This window comes from Agelaius tricolor, unplaced genomic scaffold (assembly GCF_023055355.1).
Source record: "Agelaius tricolor isolate 1412-34295 unplaced genomic scaffold, bAgeTri1.0.p SCAF_4, whole genome shotgun sequence".
NCBI lineage: Eukaryota > Metazoa > Chordata > Aves > Passeriformes > Icteridae > Agelaius > Agelaius tricolor.
In genome coordinates this window covers 12,502,634-12,518,631 of record NW_027269264.1, presented here as the reverse complement: position 1 = coordinate 12,518,631, position 15,998 = coordinate 12,502,634, and the positions used below count along the sequence as shown (strand labels likewise).

At 41.5% G+C, this 15,998-nt stretch overlaps 1 protein-coding gene across 3 annotated transcripts; it reads right to left on the bottom strand.

Annotated features, from left to right (window-relative positions):
* Positions 1-406: 406 nt before the first annotated feature.
* On the bottom strand, positions 407-14,754 carry CLTA (clathrin light chain A). Of its 3 annotated transcripts, XM_071424610.1 has the most exons (7): positions 14,466-14,754; positions 7,996-8,033; positions 6,018-6,135; positions 4,564-4,675; positions 3,108-3,161; positions 1,909-1,944; positions 407-850 (listed from the first exon to the last, which is right to left on the bottom strand). In XM_071424610.1, exons 1-7 carry the CDS (start codon positions 14,674-14,676, stop codon positions 679-681), a joined length of 741 nt encoding a protein of 246 aa, XP_071280711.1. In that variant the 5' UTR covers positions 14,677-14,754; the 3' UTR covers positions 407-678. The 3 variants fall into 3 exon arrangements, with proteins under 3 accessions (XP_071280711.1, XP_071280712.1, XP_071280713.1); XM_071424611.1 differs by lacking the exon at positions 1,909-1,944; XM_071424612.1 differs by lacking the exons at positions 1,909-1,944; positions 3,108-3,161.
* Between the last annotated feature and the right edge of the window lie 1,244 nt (positions 14,755-15,998).

Here is a 15,998-nt window from a genome sequence, read left to right as displayed (position 1 = left end):
GGTCTTAACTGCAGTGCCCTCTCCTTTGTGTTGAGCCTCAGATAGACAGGCAGAGTGACAGCAGAAAATTATACACAACTACTTACCTGCAGAAGGCAGCGTCCTCAGTCCCACTGGAACAAGATAAGCCCCTTAACAAGCCTGCTGTTTAAGTTTTCTTGAGCTACTGTCTAGTGTGACAAATTGGATAGTCGAGAAGTTTTTCAACTAAAGCTCTCAAGAGTTTTAAGAAAGCTTAAAGAAACAGGGAGGACATCCTTGCACAGACCAGAAACACTGCTGGCTGGACATTCACCAGCAAGGTGAAATCACTAGCAATCAAGAGAAATGTTTACTCACACTTAATTCAAACCCCCTCTGTCAAAAAGAAGCAGGAAACCTTCTCAATTCATCCAAAGTCAACACATTTTGCTGTTTAACAGATCTTTAATATCAGTAATGTAGGAAGTGACACCTCGGTGCACAACAGCACAGAGACTACAGTTTTGGAGGTTCTCCCATTTCAGACACAGAAAGGAAACATCAGGAAGAACATGCAATCAAACGATGATCAGCTCTAGGTACATCATGATGTGGTCCAAAAATACACATTGAAACAATAAATCAAATTACTGCAAACACAGCTTCTCTGAGTAAGGTTAAGATATTGCATTTGTAGTGTCTCCATCGAGCTTTGCTTCAGCGAACCAGTGGAGCCTGCTTGAGCGAGATGAGGACTGAACGCATGCGGGACACATCTTTTGCCTGCTTACTAGACTTGGGATTAAAGTCACAGAGCTGAGCCACACGTTCCCACTCAGTGCCAGGAAAAACTTCTTCTGCATCATTCACAAAGGCTTCTTCAGCGGCCCTAAAAGCAATGCAATGCACCTTGTGTTAATGCCCAGCATGTAAGGAACTCCTTCCCTCTTGAAGGATGCAGTTTCTTTCAGCATGTTTCATAAGAAATGTGACCTGACAGCTGCTTGTGGACATTATGGCCACGTAAGCTCCCACTGCCCCAATCCTGGAGATGAAAGTAGACTGCAGTAGTATGCTATGCACAAGCAGTGCAGAGGATCGCAGAGGATTGTGTAAAATGTTGGAATACAGGTGTTTGGTTTTAAGAATACGTATTGAGTCTTTGCCTAAGGAGTAACCACACAAGCTTCCAGGAAGTAAGGTACTTCTTTTGTAGGCATTTTATTTATGGAGAAAGCCCAGGTCTTAAATAGTTAAGCCTCTGCTGCTTGATGGCTTATACTGGACATTTGCCAACTGGAAATTTACAACTGCCTGCAAGCATGTCTTAAACAAATTCTGTTTGAGGATTTAAATCAGCCCCAAGGCCTACAGGCCATCATAAAACTATCTGCTGATGATTCCCAATGCTGTAGTGAAGCAGCATGAATCATAAGGAATTTAAGTCAGAATCCCATGCTTGTGAATGCAATAAACTACAGCATATCTTGGCAGAGGAGATTACTTGTTTGAGGTCACCTCACAGAACAAATGGATTTCCCCTGCTCTCACCCTAAGGAGACTCTAAGAAGGCTTTGTACATTATGCACATTATGTACACTGTACATTATGTACAGTGGCTTCCCAGCTGTATTATTTTGGCTTTTCTATGCTGCCAATAGCATTGCTTCAATGCAGGGATAGCACTCCAGCATCTAGTTTACATGATGTGGGGCCCTGGTAGCTGCCTGAGTGCAGAAGCAGTAAGCATCAAGAGATCAAACCAAATCCATCTACTCCAACAAGCAGTACAGAGAAAGCAGTGAAAATGACTCTCCCATGAGGGTTCAGCAATATTCACAAGGATGATAAGGTTACAGACACCACTGAAGACAAGGATCACTACAACACTGCTACTTTATGTGACATGACACTTTTAAAGGGCAGTGAAGATTTTTTTTACTTAACTGTTCTAGGCTGTAGCAAGGATGATTTATGTTTGTGCTTAAAGGTGAAGAGAAGAAAAGAAACAAGGAGAGAAAGTTTAAGTCAGATATAGAAAATGAGAATGAGTTTAATGCAGATGATTAGCTGGCTGAACATGCACTAGTAGCTTAGCCTACATTCAGGTAACAGGCAGCCAGTTTTATTATGCAGCACTTACACTGCACATTTGCATTGGACATATAACAATAATGGTTTTATTGTAAAAATCTAACAAAATCAACTCCAGGAAATTTCAGAAAAGTTAAACACCACCTGTAAATCCATCATTTCACAAGTCTTGGTTTACATCTACCTACAGTTAGCTGTCAATTTCACACCAAATCTTCAATATTAATGCACTCAAAGCCAGAACACGGCTCACCAATACACCTTCTAAAGGTGTCACCTTAGAATCTGTGACATGTCCATCTTTCAATTCAAGTCTACAAATTAAGGGAAGAAATTAAAATACATGAACAAGCCAATGAACATTGCAATCCTTCTACCCCTCAGAAACTAGCATACTCACTGGGGCTTGAAAGTCACAGCTCTATTTTCACTGACCTATTAGGCTGGCAAAACATCTACACTACTCCTAAATGTCTTCCCAGCAGTTTACACTGATTTCTCAATGCCACCTTCTTGTACTTTCTATCTGTTCTCTATTTCTACATGCATGCACATTTTCTGCCCTGATTCATGTCAGGCAATTCCCCTCCACCTTCCTTGGCTTCTCTGTGAACCTTTATGTGCAAGCATTGCTTGAATATTTTTCTGATATGTAGGCAAAGCAGGTGGTCACTGCCTATTACAGAATTAAGCACTGCTTCTCTGTGGAAGGACTAAATACAGCACCCATGTGAAACTGCAGGCACTAACCCACATCCCCAGCAAAGCATCTTGCTAAGCAACATTCACTGGCCTGGAAACAACTGTAAACCCTTAGGTCTAAAGAGTACTCCAGTCATTACCATAATTCCAGGGCTATGTACACTACATGACTTAATCTGAAAATGCTAGGATTTGTGCACTGCATACAGGAGAACTGCACTTAATACTGCAGACCAGAAGTGGTCCAAAAAGTAAATATTCAGAAGGCACCTTCAGACATTCAGCACTATTTTTGATCCTGCTTATTATCGTGTTGACTAGCAAGCAGAATTAGTAGTTAAGCAACATACACATAACCAATCACGTCAGCGAAGGGTTGTTTGTAGAAAGCTTCATCTGCCACCCTAGGTAGCAAGTAGTCCAACAGGCAGGCAAGCAGGCAGGAGAAAAGAGATAAGGATGAGAAGTACAGAACACAGCTGGAGGCAGTTTTAACAAGCATATTAACCTTGCATCACCTAGACTAACTGTAACAGGAAAGCAGTTACCACATGGAATGGATCAATTAAGCATTGGTCAGAGGGGCAACACAGAAATTCTTCCACATCCTAGAAGTTTAGATCAGCTAGTTGAGGACTAGAGCCCCAATGTTAGCATTAGACTACTCACAGAGGACAGAAACTACCAGCAGGCAAGAGATCTCACCAGGGTGATGAGAATGCCAAACACTTCTGTGCAACACCTGTTTAATGTGCCCTGCTCCAGACTCCGTATCCTGCACTCAAACACTGGCCATAATAAAGCCATGAGGGTATCATGAACTCTGGCCACCAACTAGGACAGTACTAATCCTGTTTCCCTTTCTTCACTCAACCAAAAGGTGGTGAATTCCTCAGTGAATGTTATGGAAGTGGCAAATCCATAATTCTGAAGGAGTAGGCCTCCTTTCTTCCTTTAGAAAGAAGAGTAGTCTACCTAGGACTTCATTTAATAAAGACAAACCTGATGGCTATTTTGATAAGAAAAGCAGTATTTCAAAAAAATAAACTAACAAAATAAAACAAAATTAACAAAACAGCAGTTTCAAACAGCAGTTTTGAACCCTGTGAGTTCCCAAAATATAAAGCAGTCTTGATGATTACCTAGAATGAAGTAGAGATTTAAGAGGCATTAAGTCAGTTCTATCACTTTTACCGTCATGTACCTTGAAGTCAAAATTCCACAGGGAACTTCTAAGAAAGTGTAAGAGCTTACTATTCCAGCAACCAAGTCATCACTTTCTACCACAGGACCCATAATTAGACAATTCAAACCACTACAGACACAATCAGCATTTAGTTTTTCACTAGTAGAACTGAGTCATGTAATTTCTGAACTGCTTCCAAAAAGAGCAGCAAAAGATTTTAAGATATTTAATGAAATTACCTGTAGCAAAGATTAACTAGAATGCCATTTCCATATGTTCTAAAGTAAGCAACTAAGAATGCTAGTCTCAGGGTAGGTAACTGCAGGCATTGAAGGCCTGTGCAGCTGGGAGCATGACAAGAAGTGGGCAGAATAAAATATTTTCTGGCCATGTTAAAGCTTCATGTCCTAAGGAATCTTCAGTAATACCTGATCATCATCTTAATGCTTCCTGGATATTTAATCTAGATTATCTAAGAAAACTTAAAAACGTAGGTCGTAGGAGTGTTTAATGATCTGAAGGACTATTGCCTTAGGACATAGAAGAAGTATTCTCACCTCCCTTCCTAATTATTTTCATAACTAGAACCATAACTCCCCTGATGACTGGAAAAACTTTACCTGTTACTGGCTTTTGTTTTCTCGAGCTTTTCATCTTGCCTTGCATACCACTCTTCCAACTCTTTTATTGCTTTCTCTTTCCATTCTGCTTCCTGCTTTCGTGAGTTTGCATCTGAAGATTTAAGAATTGCTTTGTCAGTCATGTTTGTATTCAAATGCATCTCGCAAACATTTCAACTTATGGTTCAGGGTGCACTCTAGTGCAGACACTTGCTTCACCAACTCAGGTAAGGGTTAGGAGATTTCCTGATTTAATCTTAGGAGAACTCTTAATGCTACAAACATTCAAAGGATTAGCTGAACAGAACTCCTGTCCTGCGTAACTGGGACAGTCCACTTCAGTTTAGGATAGGCACTTTACAGAGTAGCTCAGATTCAGTCAATCTGTTGGTCTGCAAACTGCTCAAATCAGAAACAGACACCTTGCTATGCCAGTGCTAGAACAAACCTTAGTAAAACCTCTATGCTTAGACAAAGTGAAGGAACCTGGCACTCCACATACTTTTACACACAGCCTACAGTTCAGGACAACCTCACCTGCTGTAACTAATACAAAAGAGGAGTGAAACTGTCAGCTTTATCCAGAATTACATCTTACAGAAGGTCCTGTCCTAACAATTTCAAGCAAAGGCTCCTCCACCATGTAAGTGGGAAGCACATGAGTTTGTAGTCTCTTAGACACTGTCCATGGGTAGGTACCACTGCATTTGATAGGTGTATTTAGTTTAATTAATAATCCATTATTTTCTTAATTTAGTTATTAGATTAAGATCCATCCACAGATGGCCTCAGCTATTACAAAATGAATAATCTTTATCCTTTGAAATAAACTACTAATGCCTGTAGTATTTATTATCATCAAAGCTTAAAAAAGCTTTTCATTTTCTGTCAGCTCATCTCTAAGTAAAGGTTGAGAGAGCCACTTGCTTGCTGACTCCCACACCAGTCTTAAGTCTGCTTACTAGAAGACTCATCCAGGAAGCACGTTAAGACTCTGAAGAAGCACTGCCATGGTTCAGAATTCTATTGCTTAAGAATCATAGAATGGCTTGATTTGGAAGTGGCCTTTAAGATCATCTAGTTCCACCTCCTCTGCTGTGGGCAGAGACACCTTTCATTAGACCAGACTGCTCAAAAACCCCATTCAGCCTGGGATGGAGCATTCACAGCTTCTCTGGGCAGCCTGTGCCAGTGCCTCACCACCCTCACCACAAAGAACTTTTTTCCTAAGTAATCCAAATCTACCCTCTTTCTGTTTAAAGCCATTCCTCCTTGTAAACTACACAACGCTCTCTTGTAAAAATTCCCCCTCCAGTTCTTCTGTAGGGCCCTTTAGGTACTGGAGGGCTGCTCTAAGGTGACCCCAGAGCCTTCTCTTCTCCAGGTAGAACACCCCCACCTCTCTCAGCCTGAGAGGAGCTGACATTAGGTTACTCAACAAATACCACGCTTACCAAGTTGCTCCAGACGCTCCTTTTGCTCCTCTCTCCACTTACGAATACTTTCTGGTTCTGACTGCAGTCGATCTACTTGGGAGATGGCAGCATAGCAGTCTGTGGGACCATTACTCTCCTTGGAGGAAAGGAACAGTAAAGTCATTTGTGTAGAACAAGTGATTTCGGATAACTGCCTGCCAGCTATATAAAATTATACTCCATTTGAATTGAGCCAATAACACATTCATTTGATGTTATAACACATTTCCACCATTAAAAAAATCACAGCAGAATCAAAGGAAATTAACACAGGGATTCCTCCAGAAATCAGGGATCAAACAAAGATTCAACACAACTGGAAATACAAGTGCCACAAACACTTAGTGCCAGAGCACTAAGCCTTCAGAATGCAGAAGACAATGCCTAGTACCTCACTACACAGTTGTAGGCCATATATTCTCTGAGTTCATCTCACCTTAAATATTTGTTGTGAAATAATTTTCTTTATGGTTTTGTGCACAGCAGTACAAAACATTCTTTGCAGCTTATTTGTCTACTTCAAGAGACATCTGCATATCACATCTGCATATCCACAAAATTTGGATTGCTGTATGCAGCTTATAACCCAAGAGGCATTTTAATATTTAATCATCAGAACAGTGAGAGTACTAGCATCCTTTTCACAATGTAACATCTCAAAGACTCGAAATGAATAGGGCTAACATTAATACACCAGATTTACAAAGCTAATGAATATTGTGGTATTTGCTACAGAAGATACTCTAAGTTTAATGACTTTTATTGCTTCATCCTACCCCTAGCAGAGTTAAGGAATACCACTCCTATGAGTACCAGGTCGACTGCAGCTGACCACAGATTTGGCTTGCCCCTCTCTGGACTTCTTGTAGCAATCAATGAAGGAACAATGCAAAGAGAAGACACTAGGCTGGTGCAACACCACCAGGCTTCACATTTCATCCAAAGCAAAATAAACTGGGCAGCTGCAGGGCCAGCTAGTTACAGGTAGCTAAAACCTAAGTTATGTATAGCCCATTCAGTCTCTTCTTTCTGATTAAGAGGAAGCTCTGTCAGCCAAAGCAACTGATCTCTTAGAATTTCAAACACAAAATCAAGGTACCTAAAAAGGGAAATCTACCTTCTCTTGTACAAGGAAGAGCAAAGGGCCTGTGAAATACAGGTTGTCCCATCAATCTCACAGTAATGCTGAGGATATAAGAATGTCAGCAGCAGTGAAAGCTGTTTGTCTCCACAAAGCTCAGCATTCACTTAAAACTCTAAGGAGAAGTACATCGCTTGCTTCTTTCCCAAGCATTCATTTAATCAGGCAAACGAGTCAACTGTGACACCAGGCAATGACCATGCCTTGAAATTCAGTTACAACAAAGTGATTGCCTTAGCATGCCTCCTTCCTCCCTGACACCAATTAAGCAGGTATCTCCTTCTTTTGTCATTATCGTGGCTGTCTAACATGCTTTCATACTGTGATTGAGCTTTTTAGCCAGAAGCTTAATTTCATGCATCTTCATGTCACTAAGAAATGTATAATGTTTTCAGTCCGTTCCTTGTAAGACTATTTTGATAATAAGACAACTAGGATGCATGAATTATCTTTAAAGAGCAAGCAAATCTGAAAACTCTACTTTAAACTAGGTAATCTGAGCACACTTTCAGCTTAGCAGCCAGTGTAAGTCAATGTAAAGTCATATCACAGAGCCTAAGTCTGCTTTACAGTGCTTACATACTGTTAAGCCACATTTCAAAATGAACTGCTGCTTTATGTGGCCTCTAAGTTCAGAGGATGGGCATAATTAGGAAGACTGACAACTCCACGAGATGAGCTACCAGTACAGAAGACCCTCCTCAGATACGAGACAAATTTACTTTAAAGGCAAGAAATAGGAAGTATTAGTCTACATTAAGGTAAAGTTCTCACAGTAGAACAGCACATTCTAAGTACAGAATACTTCTATCTTACCTGATAGACATCCCCGTTAACCACTCCATCAACGGCATCTGTAAAGAGGTGACTTGTTTAGTCATTTGAGAAAGATAGAACAGCCAGATTTACTGATTTCTGTAACTTGTATGGAAGGCTTTACTAAAGTAGGTAATGTGGAAGTTGTGAAAGGGAATGTTACTTGATACCCTGCAGGGACACTTCCTTCTTCCTGCACTTTTCTGGACAGGCATGAAAAACCAAGTGAGACACTGTTCTGCAGAACCAGAAATACAAGGTCATTTCTTCATCATGAGATCCTGCTTTTAACAACACAAAAAGCAGAGCTGATACTGCTGAGAATCTGCTACAGACTGTGTTCTAAAGCTACTCCCACTTTGTCATCCCTCTCTTAGAAGCTGACTACTATACATCTGTTCTTAAGTTAAGAAGGATGACTACCAGTTTTTTAGTGTCTACCTGGAAGATTAACAATGCTGCAGCCAACAATTGGTAATTCTTATCCTACTGTTGTTATCTCCTAATTAGCTCAGAGATAAAGCTGACATTCCTAGGAAAGTCACCTTTCTGCTACCATCTGTGATGACATGCTTGATAGCTCCTAATTCAGTTGCAGCATTATTATCTCTGAAATGACAGTGGCAACACAGCCGTAGGGAACAAATATCAGGTGTGAGTCAAACCTTTAAGTTTTTGAAACTATTTAAATCTCTGGACTATACAAAATACACCAAGATTTTCAGAAACTGCTAAGTCTCAGCAGGGCATCTCTCTGGAGCAGCGCTACATAACATCTGTCAGCATGCTATACCAAGTACTCATGTTACTCTCTTATCACCATGGATAAATCTACCACACAAAAGTGTGTCCACCATAATACAACCCTCAGTGAAAGAAGTGACTATACCAAAAAGTAAGCAGAAAAATCACGTTATTTTGCACCACCGTCTTAAAAACAGATAGCTGACTGACCTAAAACTATGCAAGTTATGCTGCTGTGTCCTCTTGTTTGCAGCTAGGTATGCACCAGTTTCATAGTTCTAGTGAATGGCACACAGGAATTTCTTCATACTCCTTTATCAGTGAACTGAAGAGCAATCATAAACTGTGTTATGTAGAGGACTGTAAATTCATTAGTTCAAGAATGGCAGTTAAGTTGGAGAATACTAGTCCCCAAGAACATAGTAACTAACTTTTGCAGGGGAAGACTCAAATTAAGAAAAAATAGCTTTTCAGTTATGAGAAACTATATTGTATAACTAGACTCCCATAACTGAGAGATGGTTGCTACTTTGTTGGATTCCTACTCCTCTGGAAGGTACAGGAGGCCTTTAAAAAGACTACAGTCACCAGCTGGGTGAGAGGGCTCATAAATCTTGAGGATGCTTCCAAGAACAGTGATAATATGTTTTTCTTGTCACACCAAAAAATATTCATTACAGTCTTCACTACTCAGGCTGGCAGGTAAAAGGAACAACATCATTGTTTAAGGCTGTGCCTGAGATGAAACACATAGGTTTGCCTAAGGGCCATTTTTGTTCTGCACAGAAACAGCCACTAACAGAAATTGAACTAAGTGTTTCCAGAGGGCACCCAAGTTAAAAGTATTAGCAGTATTAGAACAAATTTCCCATCTGTTCTGAGCTCCCTAGAACTTGCAATTAAGCTGCAGAGTCAGCATGCTGACTGAGCTAATCTCAAGCAGAAGAGGAAACAGAAATGTACCAGCATGCTGTCATATGCCAATACAAGTGTGCTAACGGCAACAATACCAATAGTCAAACATTCCTTCATTTCAGCTCTCCAGTCTTCACGCTTGTATAATTAAGTATAAAGTACAGAAAAACTGTCTGTCTGCCAGCCTTCATATCAGTAACCAATGCTAGTTGTGTATCAGATTTTTCTGTTCACAGAAACATGCAATTTCATAAGCTTCCCACAGAAAAAGCCTAAATACTGCTAGTGCCATCATAACATTTTCAGCAGCCATAAACAACAAGACTCCTCTACTGGCTTCAGAGTCCATCCAATTCTATCATAGTATTGTATCTCCTGAAGTTAAAATCCACATATTTAGAACCATCTCAGTTACCAATGATCCACACTCCTTGTTGTTTGCTTTTGAACTTAAGATAAACTTTTATTTTTAAGGCACTGTTGCAATGAACACATATAAACATATAAACATCTACAGTTCTGCAACACATGCTGACAGTATGGTAATAATGAACATTCATACAGCAACACAGATACCTTTTAGAGTCTGAAAGAGTCTGGAGAGGATAAGTCATATCAGCTGCCTTGCATTCCCAGGAGATACAACACCCAAGCTTGCCAGAAATAGAAAGCTAGCATTAATGCCCTCCACATTTACTACAGCTCACAAAAGAAAAGGCTGGGGAATTTGAAGATAAATACAAAAAGCATTTTGTCACTTCTGTCCTAGAAGTCAATATATGGCCTCAGAGATTTATCACAATGATGATTAACTATTCTGAAGGCTGCTACTATAATTATTACCACTCAGGATCACTTGGCCTGAAAGGAAGTTAGCTTAGCCTTGTTCACCAGCCTCTCTAAAGTCTTATCCTCAATGCAAAAGTGGACTGTTACCTGAAACATCAGAGGCAGGGCTTTGCAGTACACTGAAACATTTTTCTCACACTCTTTTAAAATAGAAGTATTTTTTATGAGTTACCTGCAGCATCTCTTTTAAACAATAAGTACTCTAAGTGCTGCTACTTTCAATAGGTTAGCAGCTCTAGTTAAAGAACAGAAGAACATAAAGTTTAATATATTCTGACATCAGGTTAAGTAATTTCACCACTCAAGGTCTAGTTTACCATCCTTTTTTCTTTTAGGCACAGTCATGCTTTAATTTTACCTACTTCTAACCCATAACATGATAAGAAAGAAGGATCATTTATAAAACTTTTGTTTACATAGTTATGAAAGAAGCTGGAGAAGAAATAATTTTTCTAGCCATAACTCATCCTCATGCCTGTGTGCAAAACAAAGACAAGCAGCTCAGGAAGAGTGCTTCTTTCCAGTGTTTTAGTTTAATCTGCTGTCCTATCAAAACCCATGAGTTCCCTCATTTTCAATATAATCAATAGGCTAGAATTAAAACACATCTGCAATAACACTGTGCCATAACAGCTTCTATAATTTTCCAATCTAACAGCTTCTGTAATTTCCACCTTCTGTACATTTCCACTAGTATTCTCTTGAAAACAAAACAAAACGAAAAAAGATTTTTCTGTCCTGACTTCATAATAATGCATTACTAACACAAGCTGACAGATACCATTCCTTTCTCATACCTTTATCAGTGCTGTCTTATGGGGCTCTGAAGCCTCAGACGCTGATTGCATAGCAAAACCCAGATCAATGGCTGTTCAAACAATTAAGAAAAAATCAACAGCCAGACAAGAACTCTGTTTGTGGTGCTAACTACAGAGACAGGAGGATCAATTCTTTCCTAAACAATTTTGAAGCAAATTGATACTCAGCTCCTGAAAGGCTATTAAATGAAGTACCTAGAGAAACCACCAGACACAATTAATTTTCTTAATTGCTAGAGGCTCATGAACATCTTTCGAAGATAAGAGAAACATAATTCAGTCAAGTTCATATAAAACTTACAGGCGTGAAAATGTAAAAGCAACGTCTGAGACTAGTCAGCCTACACTAAAATTGTGTATTTGCATGATTTTCAACATATATAACTGCTTGTCTTTGAATGAAATTCCCCATAAGAAGCTACTTGCCAAACAGCCAGGATGATTTGTATTGGCATACAGGATCTAGAAACCACACATTTCCCCTTGAACTCTCTCTCTCTTGCTCTTGAACCAATACAACCTCAAGACGCACTATTGAGAGAATCTCACTGCAAATACATGGACATTGATTCATCACTGAAAAATAAATGTCATAAGATATCATGTTACCCATACCTAAGCAACAGCATTCCATTACTTGATTTATACAGTACTCTCTGCTTTCTGGAGCAGGGATTATGCTTCACCTTCCAAGGGAAATAAGATTAGGTTTTTGCATGCTCAGACAGCTTGAATGGCATAGCTATTTACATAATGAATAGCCTACTGGATCAGGCCTGGATCAGTATTCCAACCCTGATCATGGCAACATGAAATGATACTGTGTGAGACGCACGAGCCTGGCAGCATTCTGCCATTCCCACCATACTCACCCAGTATCCACCACTACGACAATTAACAGAATTCCCAATAATGATATTTACAATTCATGAAGCTCACTTCTGTCTATGTATTTGTCTAACTATTTACCAAGAGACTGAAAGTGAAAGACTGTTGATGAGAAACTGTGATTCTTAAAACTGTTATTTCAAGAAGCTGATGACTGTTTGTGACTGTATCTGAAGTTAAGATCTTCAAACTTCAGTTGAGAGCTGCCCAAGTTATTAGTTTTGGCCCAGTGTTTATAAAGAACTTATCCAAGAGACCTGTAAATAAGGAGTTCAAGAAAGGTTACGGTTAAAAAAAGTAAATCCACAAATCCCTGGTCATTATGCTTAAGGATTTACATAAGAAATTGCATTGTTTCAAGGAGAAATTTGCATTCACCTACTCAATTACAGAAGAGTTTAATGAGCTAACATGCCAGAGACTACAACTGTCTGATATTTATTAAGGTACTGATCAGATGATAAGAAATGTCTAACACAAATGGCAAAAGAAGTCATTAGATCATTTGTCACCATGCCTGAACCAGTACATCTTGCATGGCTGAAGTCTGTTCTTTTTAACATGGAGCGAGCAAGTACAGGCTCTGACAGTCAACAGAGATCAATATTCTGTTAAAAAACAGGGCCACCACAAGTCCACAAGCATCGTCTACCATGCCTATTTAACAGGCAAGAGCATAAATGCAATCCCAGGGCATAAAAGGAAGCAAGATGACATACAGTTCCTGCCTAGGGTTCCCAGATCCTTGGATCATATTATCATATTTATTATTTTATTAACTTATTCCTAAAGTTCTCCAATAACCCTTTTGCACTTCATGACAAGTCAACTTACATGACTTCAGAAAAAGTGCTTAAAAGGCAGTTTAAGAACTACTTCTTAGTGAGAAACTAATCTAGAAGCATTAAACAAATCAACTTTTTGACAAGGAAACACTTTGCAATAGTCATCATTACATGTATGTAGAGAACATACTCTTCTAGTTGTTCCAGTATATTGTGGGCAAGGTCAATGATAGATTATTTTTTTTCAACTAAAATAGTTTTCAAACAGCTGCTTTAATGTTCCAGAGTCTGTTTGGAACATAAAGCCCATGTAAGGCATGATGTTTGTTTAAGGCTTCTGAAAGTAAGAAGGGAAGTGACCACTGTGTCTGTTTCTGCACTATACATAGAATACGGAAGTCAAATTATGTATGGTACCAAAACAGGATGGTGTTCTGATAACAATTACCCTCAAGTTCTTATACTGGAACAAAACAGTCCCCAGTAAATACCTTTTTTTTCAGGAGTATGTAATCCATATATTTTGGAACTTATGAGTGAGCTGACGTTAAGAGCAGTGCTACCTCCAAATAAGCACTGGAAGGTCTCCATTACGCAGTTTATCTAGATGAGCTTTATTGACTGAAATACTACAAACCTGCCCCCTCATACATAAGATACATCAGTAATTTCTGATATCAGGTTGCAAAATGAAGACTTAATTCTAAAGATGTTCCAACAATGAACTGGGGAGCAGTTATTCAACTCAGTCTGAAGGAGAGTGGCATCCTACTGCAGTGACAAAGGGAAGTCACATGAGAGCAAATATGTCCCCAGTATGTATTTGGCCCTGGTGATAAGTAGAAGCAAAGTCTTCTGAGAGTGTTGCAACATCAACCCCTTTCCACTCGGGCTTCGGTTAAAACCTTTCAAAAGGAGAAGTGTTTATTTTGGGCTGCTTTAGCCACCATTAGACTATAATCCATACTTCTCAACACTCAGTTCCACCCTTCTCCAAACGCGGGTTCTGCAGTGTCGGGCTTGCTACATTCAGTACAAAGGTTACCAAGGAACAAAGGCTAAAGGTTTAGTAAAATTAAACATTAGCTTAACTCCTCTTATGCTTTAAGACTAAGATCACCCCCGCTGAAGACAGAAATGCAAGTGGCGGATTTATTCAGCTTTCAGAAGCCTTCCTTCAGACAGGCTCCTGGATTAGACGAGATCATCACCGTTCTCATTAGGACACAGGCACGGCTTAGGCATCTTCAGGTGATACAAACTATAACCTGGGAGCAGGGAGGTAGCTCACCTTGCGGCGCAGCGCGGACGGCCCCGACCCACCCTCGGACCAGCCCCGGGCAGCGGGCCCCGCGAGGGGCACAGCGAGGGTCCCGCCGGCGCCGCCCCCGCCCGGCCGCGCCGCCCCGAGGGACGAGGGGACCCGAGACCCCTCAGCCCCCGCCCCACCCACGGCCCCCGCAGGGCGTACCCGCGCCGAGGCCCTCGGGACCCTGCAGTGCCTCGGGCACCTCGCCGTTCTCCAGGATGCCGTAGCCCTCGTCGTTCTCGATGCCCGCGATCTCGTTCTCCTGCTGCGCCAGGAAAGCGGCGGCGGGATCCTCCTCGCCACCGTCGGGCATCCCGTTCCCAGCGGGTGGCTGCTGCGGCTGCTGGGTACTGAAGAGCTCCATGTCGGCCATGGGTGAAGGCGGACAAGCAGCTGCGGCTCCGCACCGCGCCTACGCCGGGCAGCAGCGCGGAAAGGGCGGGATCGCCCCGCCTGCGCCAATGAGCGGCGAGCATCGCCGGCTCCGCCCAATCAGCGAGCGGCCGTGGCGGGGCCTGCGGAATGCGAGCCAATCAGTGCCCAGAGAGCACCGGGTGGGCGGGGCGGGGCGGAGCGCGGCCCCCGTGCCCGGACAGCCGGGTGGCACCGGCGGGCTCCGCACCATTGGGCTCCGCTCCATCGGGATCCGCTCCTTCAGGCTGTAGCCGGTCCGGAGTCGCCTCTGCCAGCCTGCCAAAGCACAGGCGCTCCGCTGGGATAAGACACGGGTCCATCGACAACTTGGAGACAAATTCGAACCCCCAGAATTCGTCCAAAACATCAGTTGTGTCAAACATCTTTCGTGATATTGGGTGTCTTCTCTCTGACATAGGGAAGCTTAAGTCACAGAAACACAGAAGATGTTGGTAGGGACCACATTGGGTCATCTATTCAACCTCCCTGCTTAAGCAGGGTTATCCCAGAGCATTTGTCACGGGATTGTGTCTATATGGTTCTTGAATATCTCCAGTGAGGGAGAGTTCACACCCTCTCTGGACAATCTGTTCCAATACTCAATCACCCACACAGTAAAGCTCTTTCTTATGTTTAAGTGGAATTTACTGTGCATCAGTTTTTGACAGTACTCTCGTGTACAAGTGGTTGGCACCACCAAGAAGAGCCTGGCTCCCTGCTCTTGACACCTCTGCCTTTAGACATTTATACACATTGATGAGATCAAACCACTGTAAATTCAGGAAGCATGTGTTCTAATGAAAAAATGTTCATCAGAAGGGCAGTGATTTCTTATACAATTTTTTAGACAGTTGCTTCAATCATGTTCTTGTATCTGGGTATTATAACACAGATGGAATCATACAATTGTAGAATGTGAAGGGATTAGAATGGACTAAAAGATCATCTATTCCAAACCCCTGCTGCCTTGGGCAGGGACACCTTCCACTAGAGCAGCTTATTTTAGGCCTTATCCAACCTGGCCTTCAACACTGCCAGAGTTGGGACATCCACAACCTCCCTAGGCCACCTCTTCTAGTCTCTCCCCAGAAGATTAAAGAATGTCTTCTTAATGTCTAACCTAAATTTCCCCCGTTTCAGTTTGTACCCATTACCCCTTGCCCTGTTACTACAGTTCCTGACACTGACTCCCTCTCCAGTTTCCCTGTAGTACCCTTCAGATAGTGGGAGGTTGCACAACCTTCTCTTCTCCAGGATGAACAGACCCAACTTCCTCAGTCT

What these genes read in the sequence shown, in the direction of transcription:
- CLTA (XM_071424610.1), bottom strand. Translation starts at nt 14,676, where the DNA reads ATGGCCGACATGGAGCTCTTCAGTACCCAGCAGCCGCAGCAGCCACCC. An exon ending in AAAACAAAAGCCAGTAACAG is followed by an intron (nt 3,162 to 4,563) that starts GTAAAGTTTTTC and finishes CTTGCTACCTAG; the next exon opens with GGTGGCAGATGAAGCTTTCT. An exon ending in GCTGACGTGATTGGTTATGT is followed by an intron (nt 1,945 to 3,107) that starts GTATGTTGCTTA and finishes TTCACCTTTAAG; the next exon opens with CACAAACATAAATCATCCTT.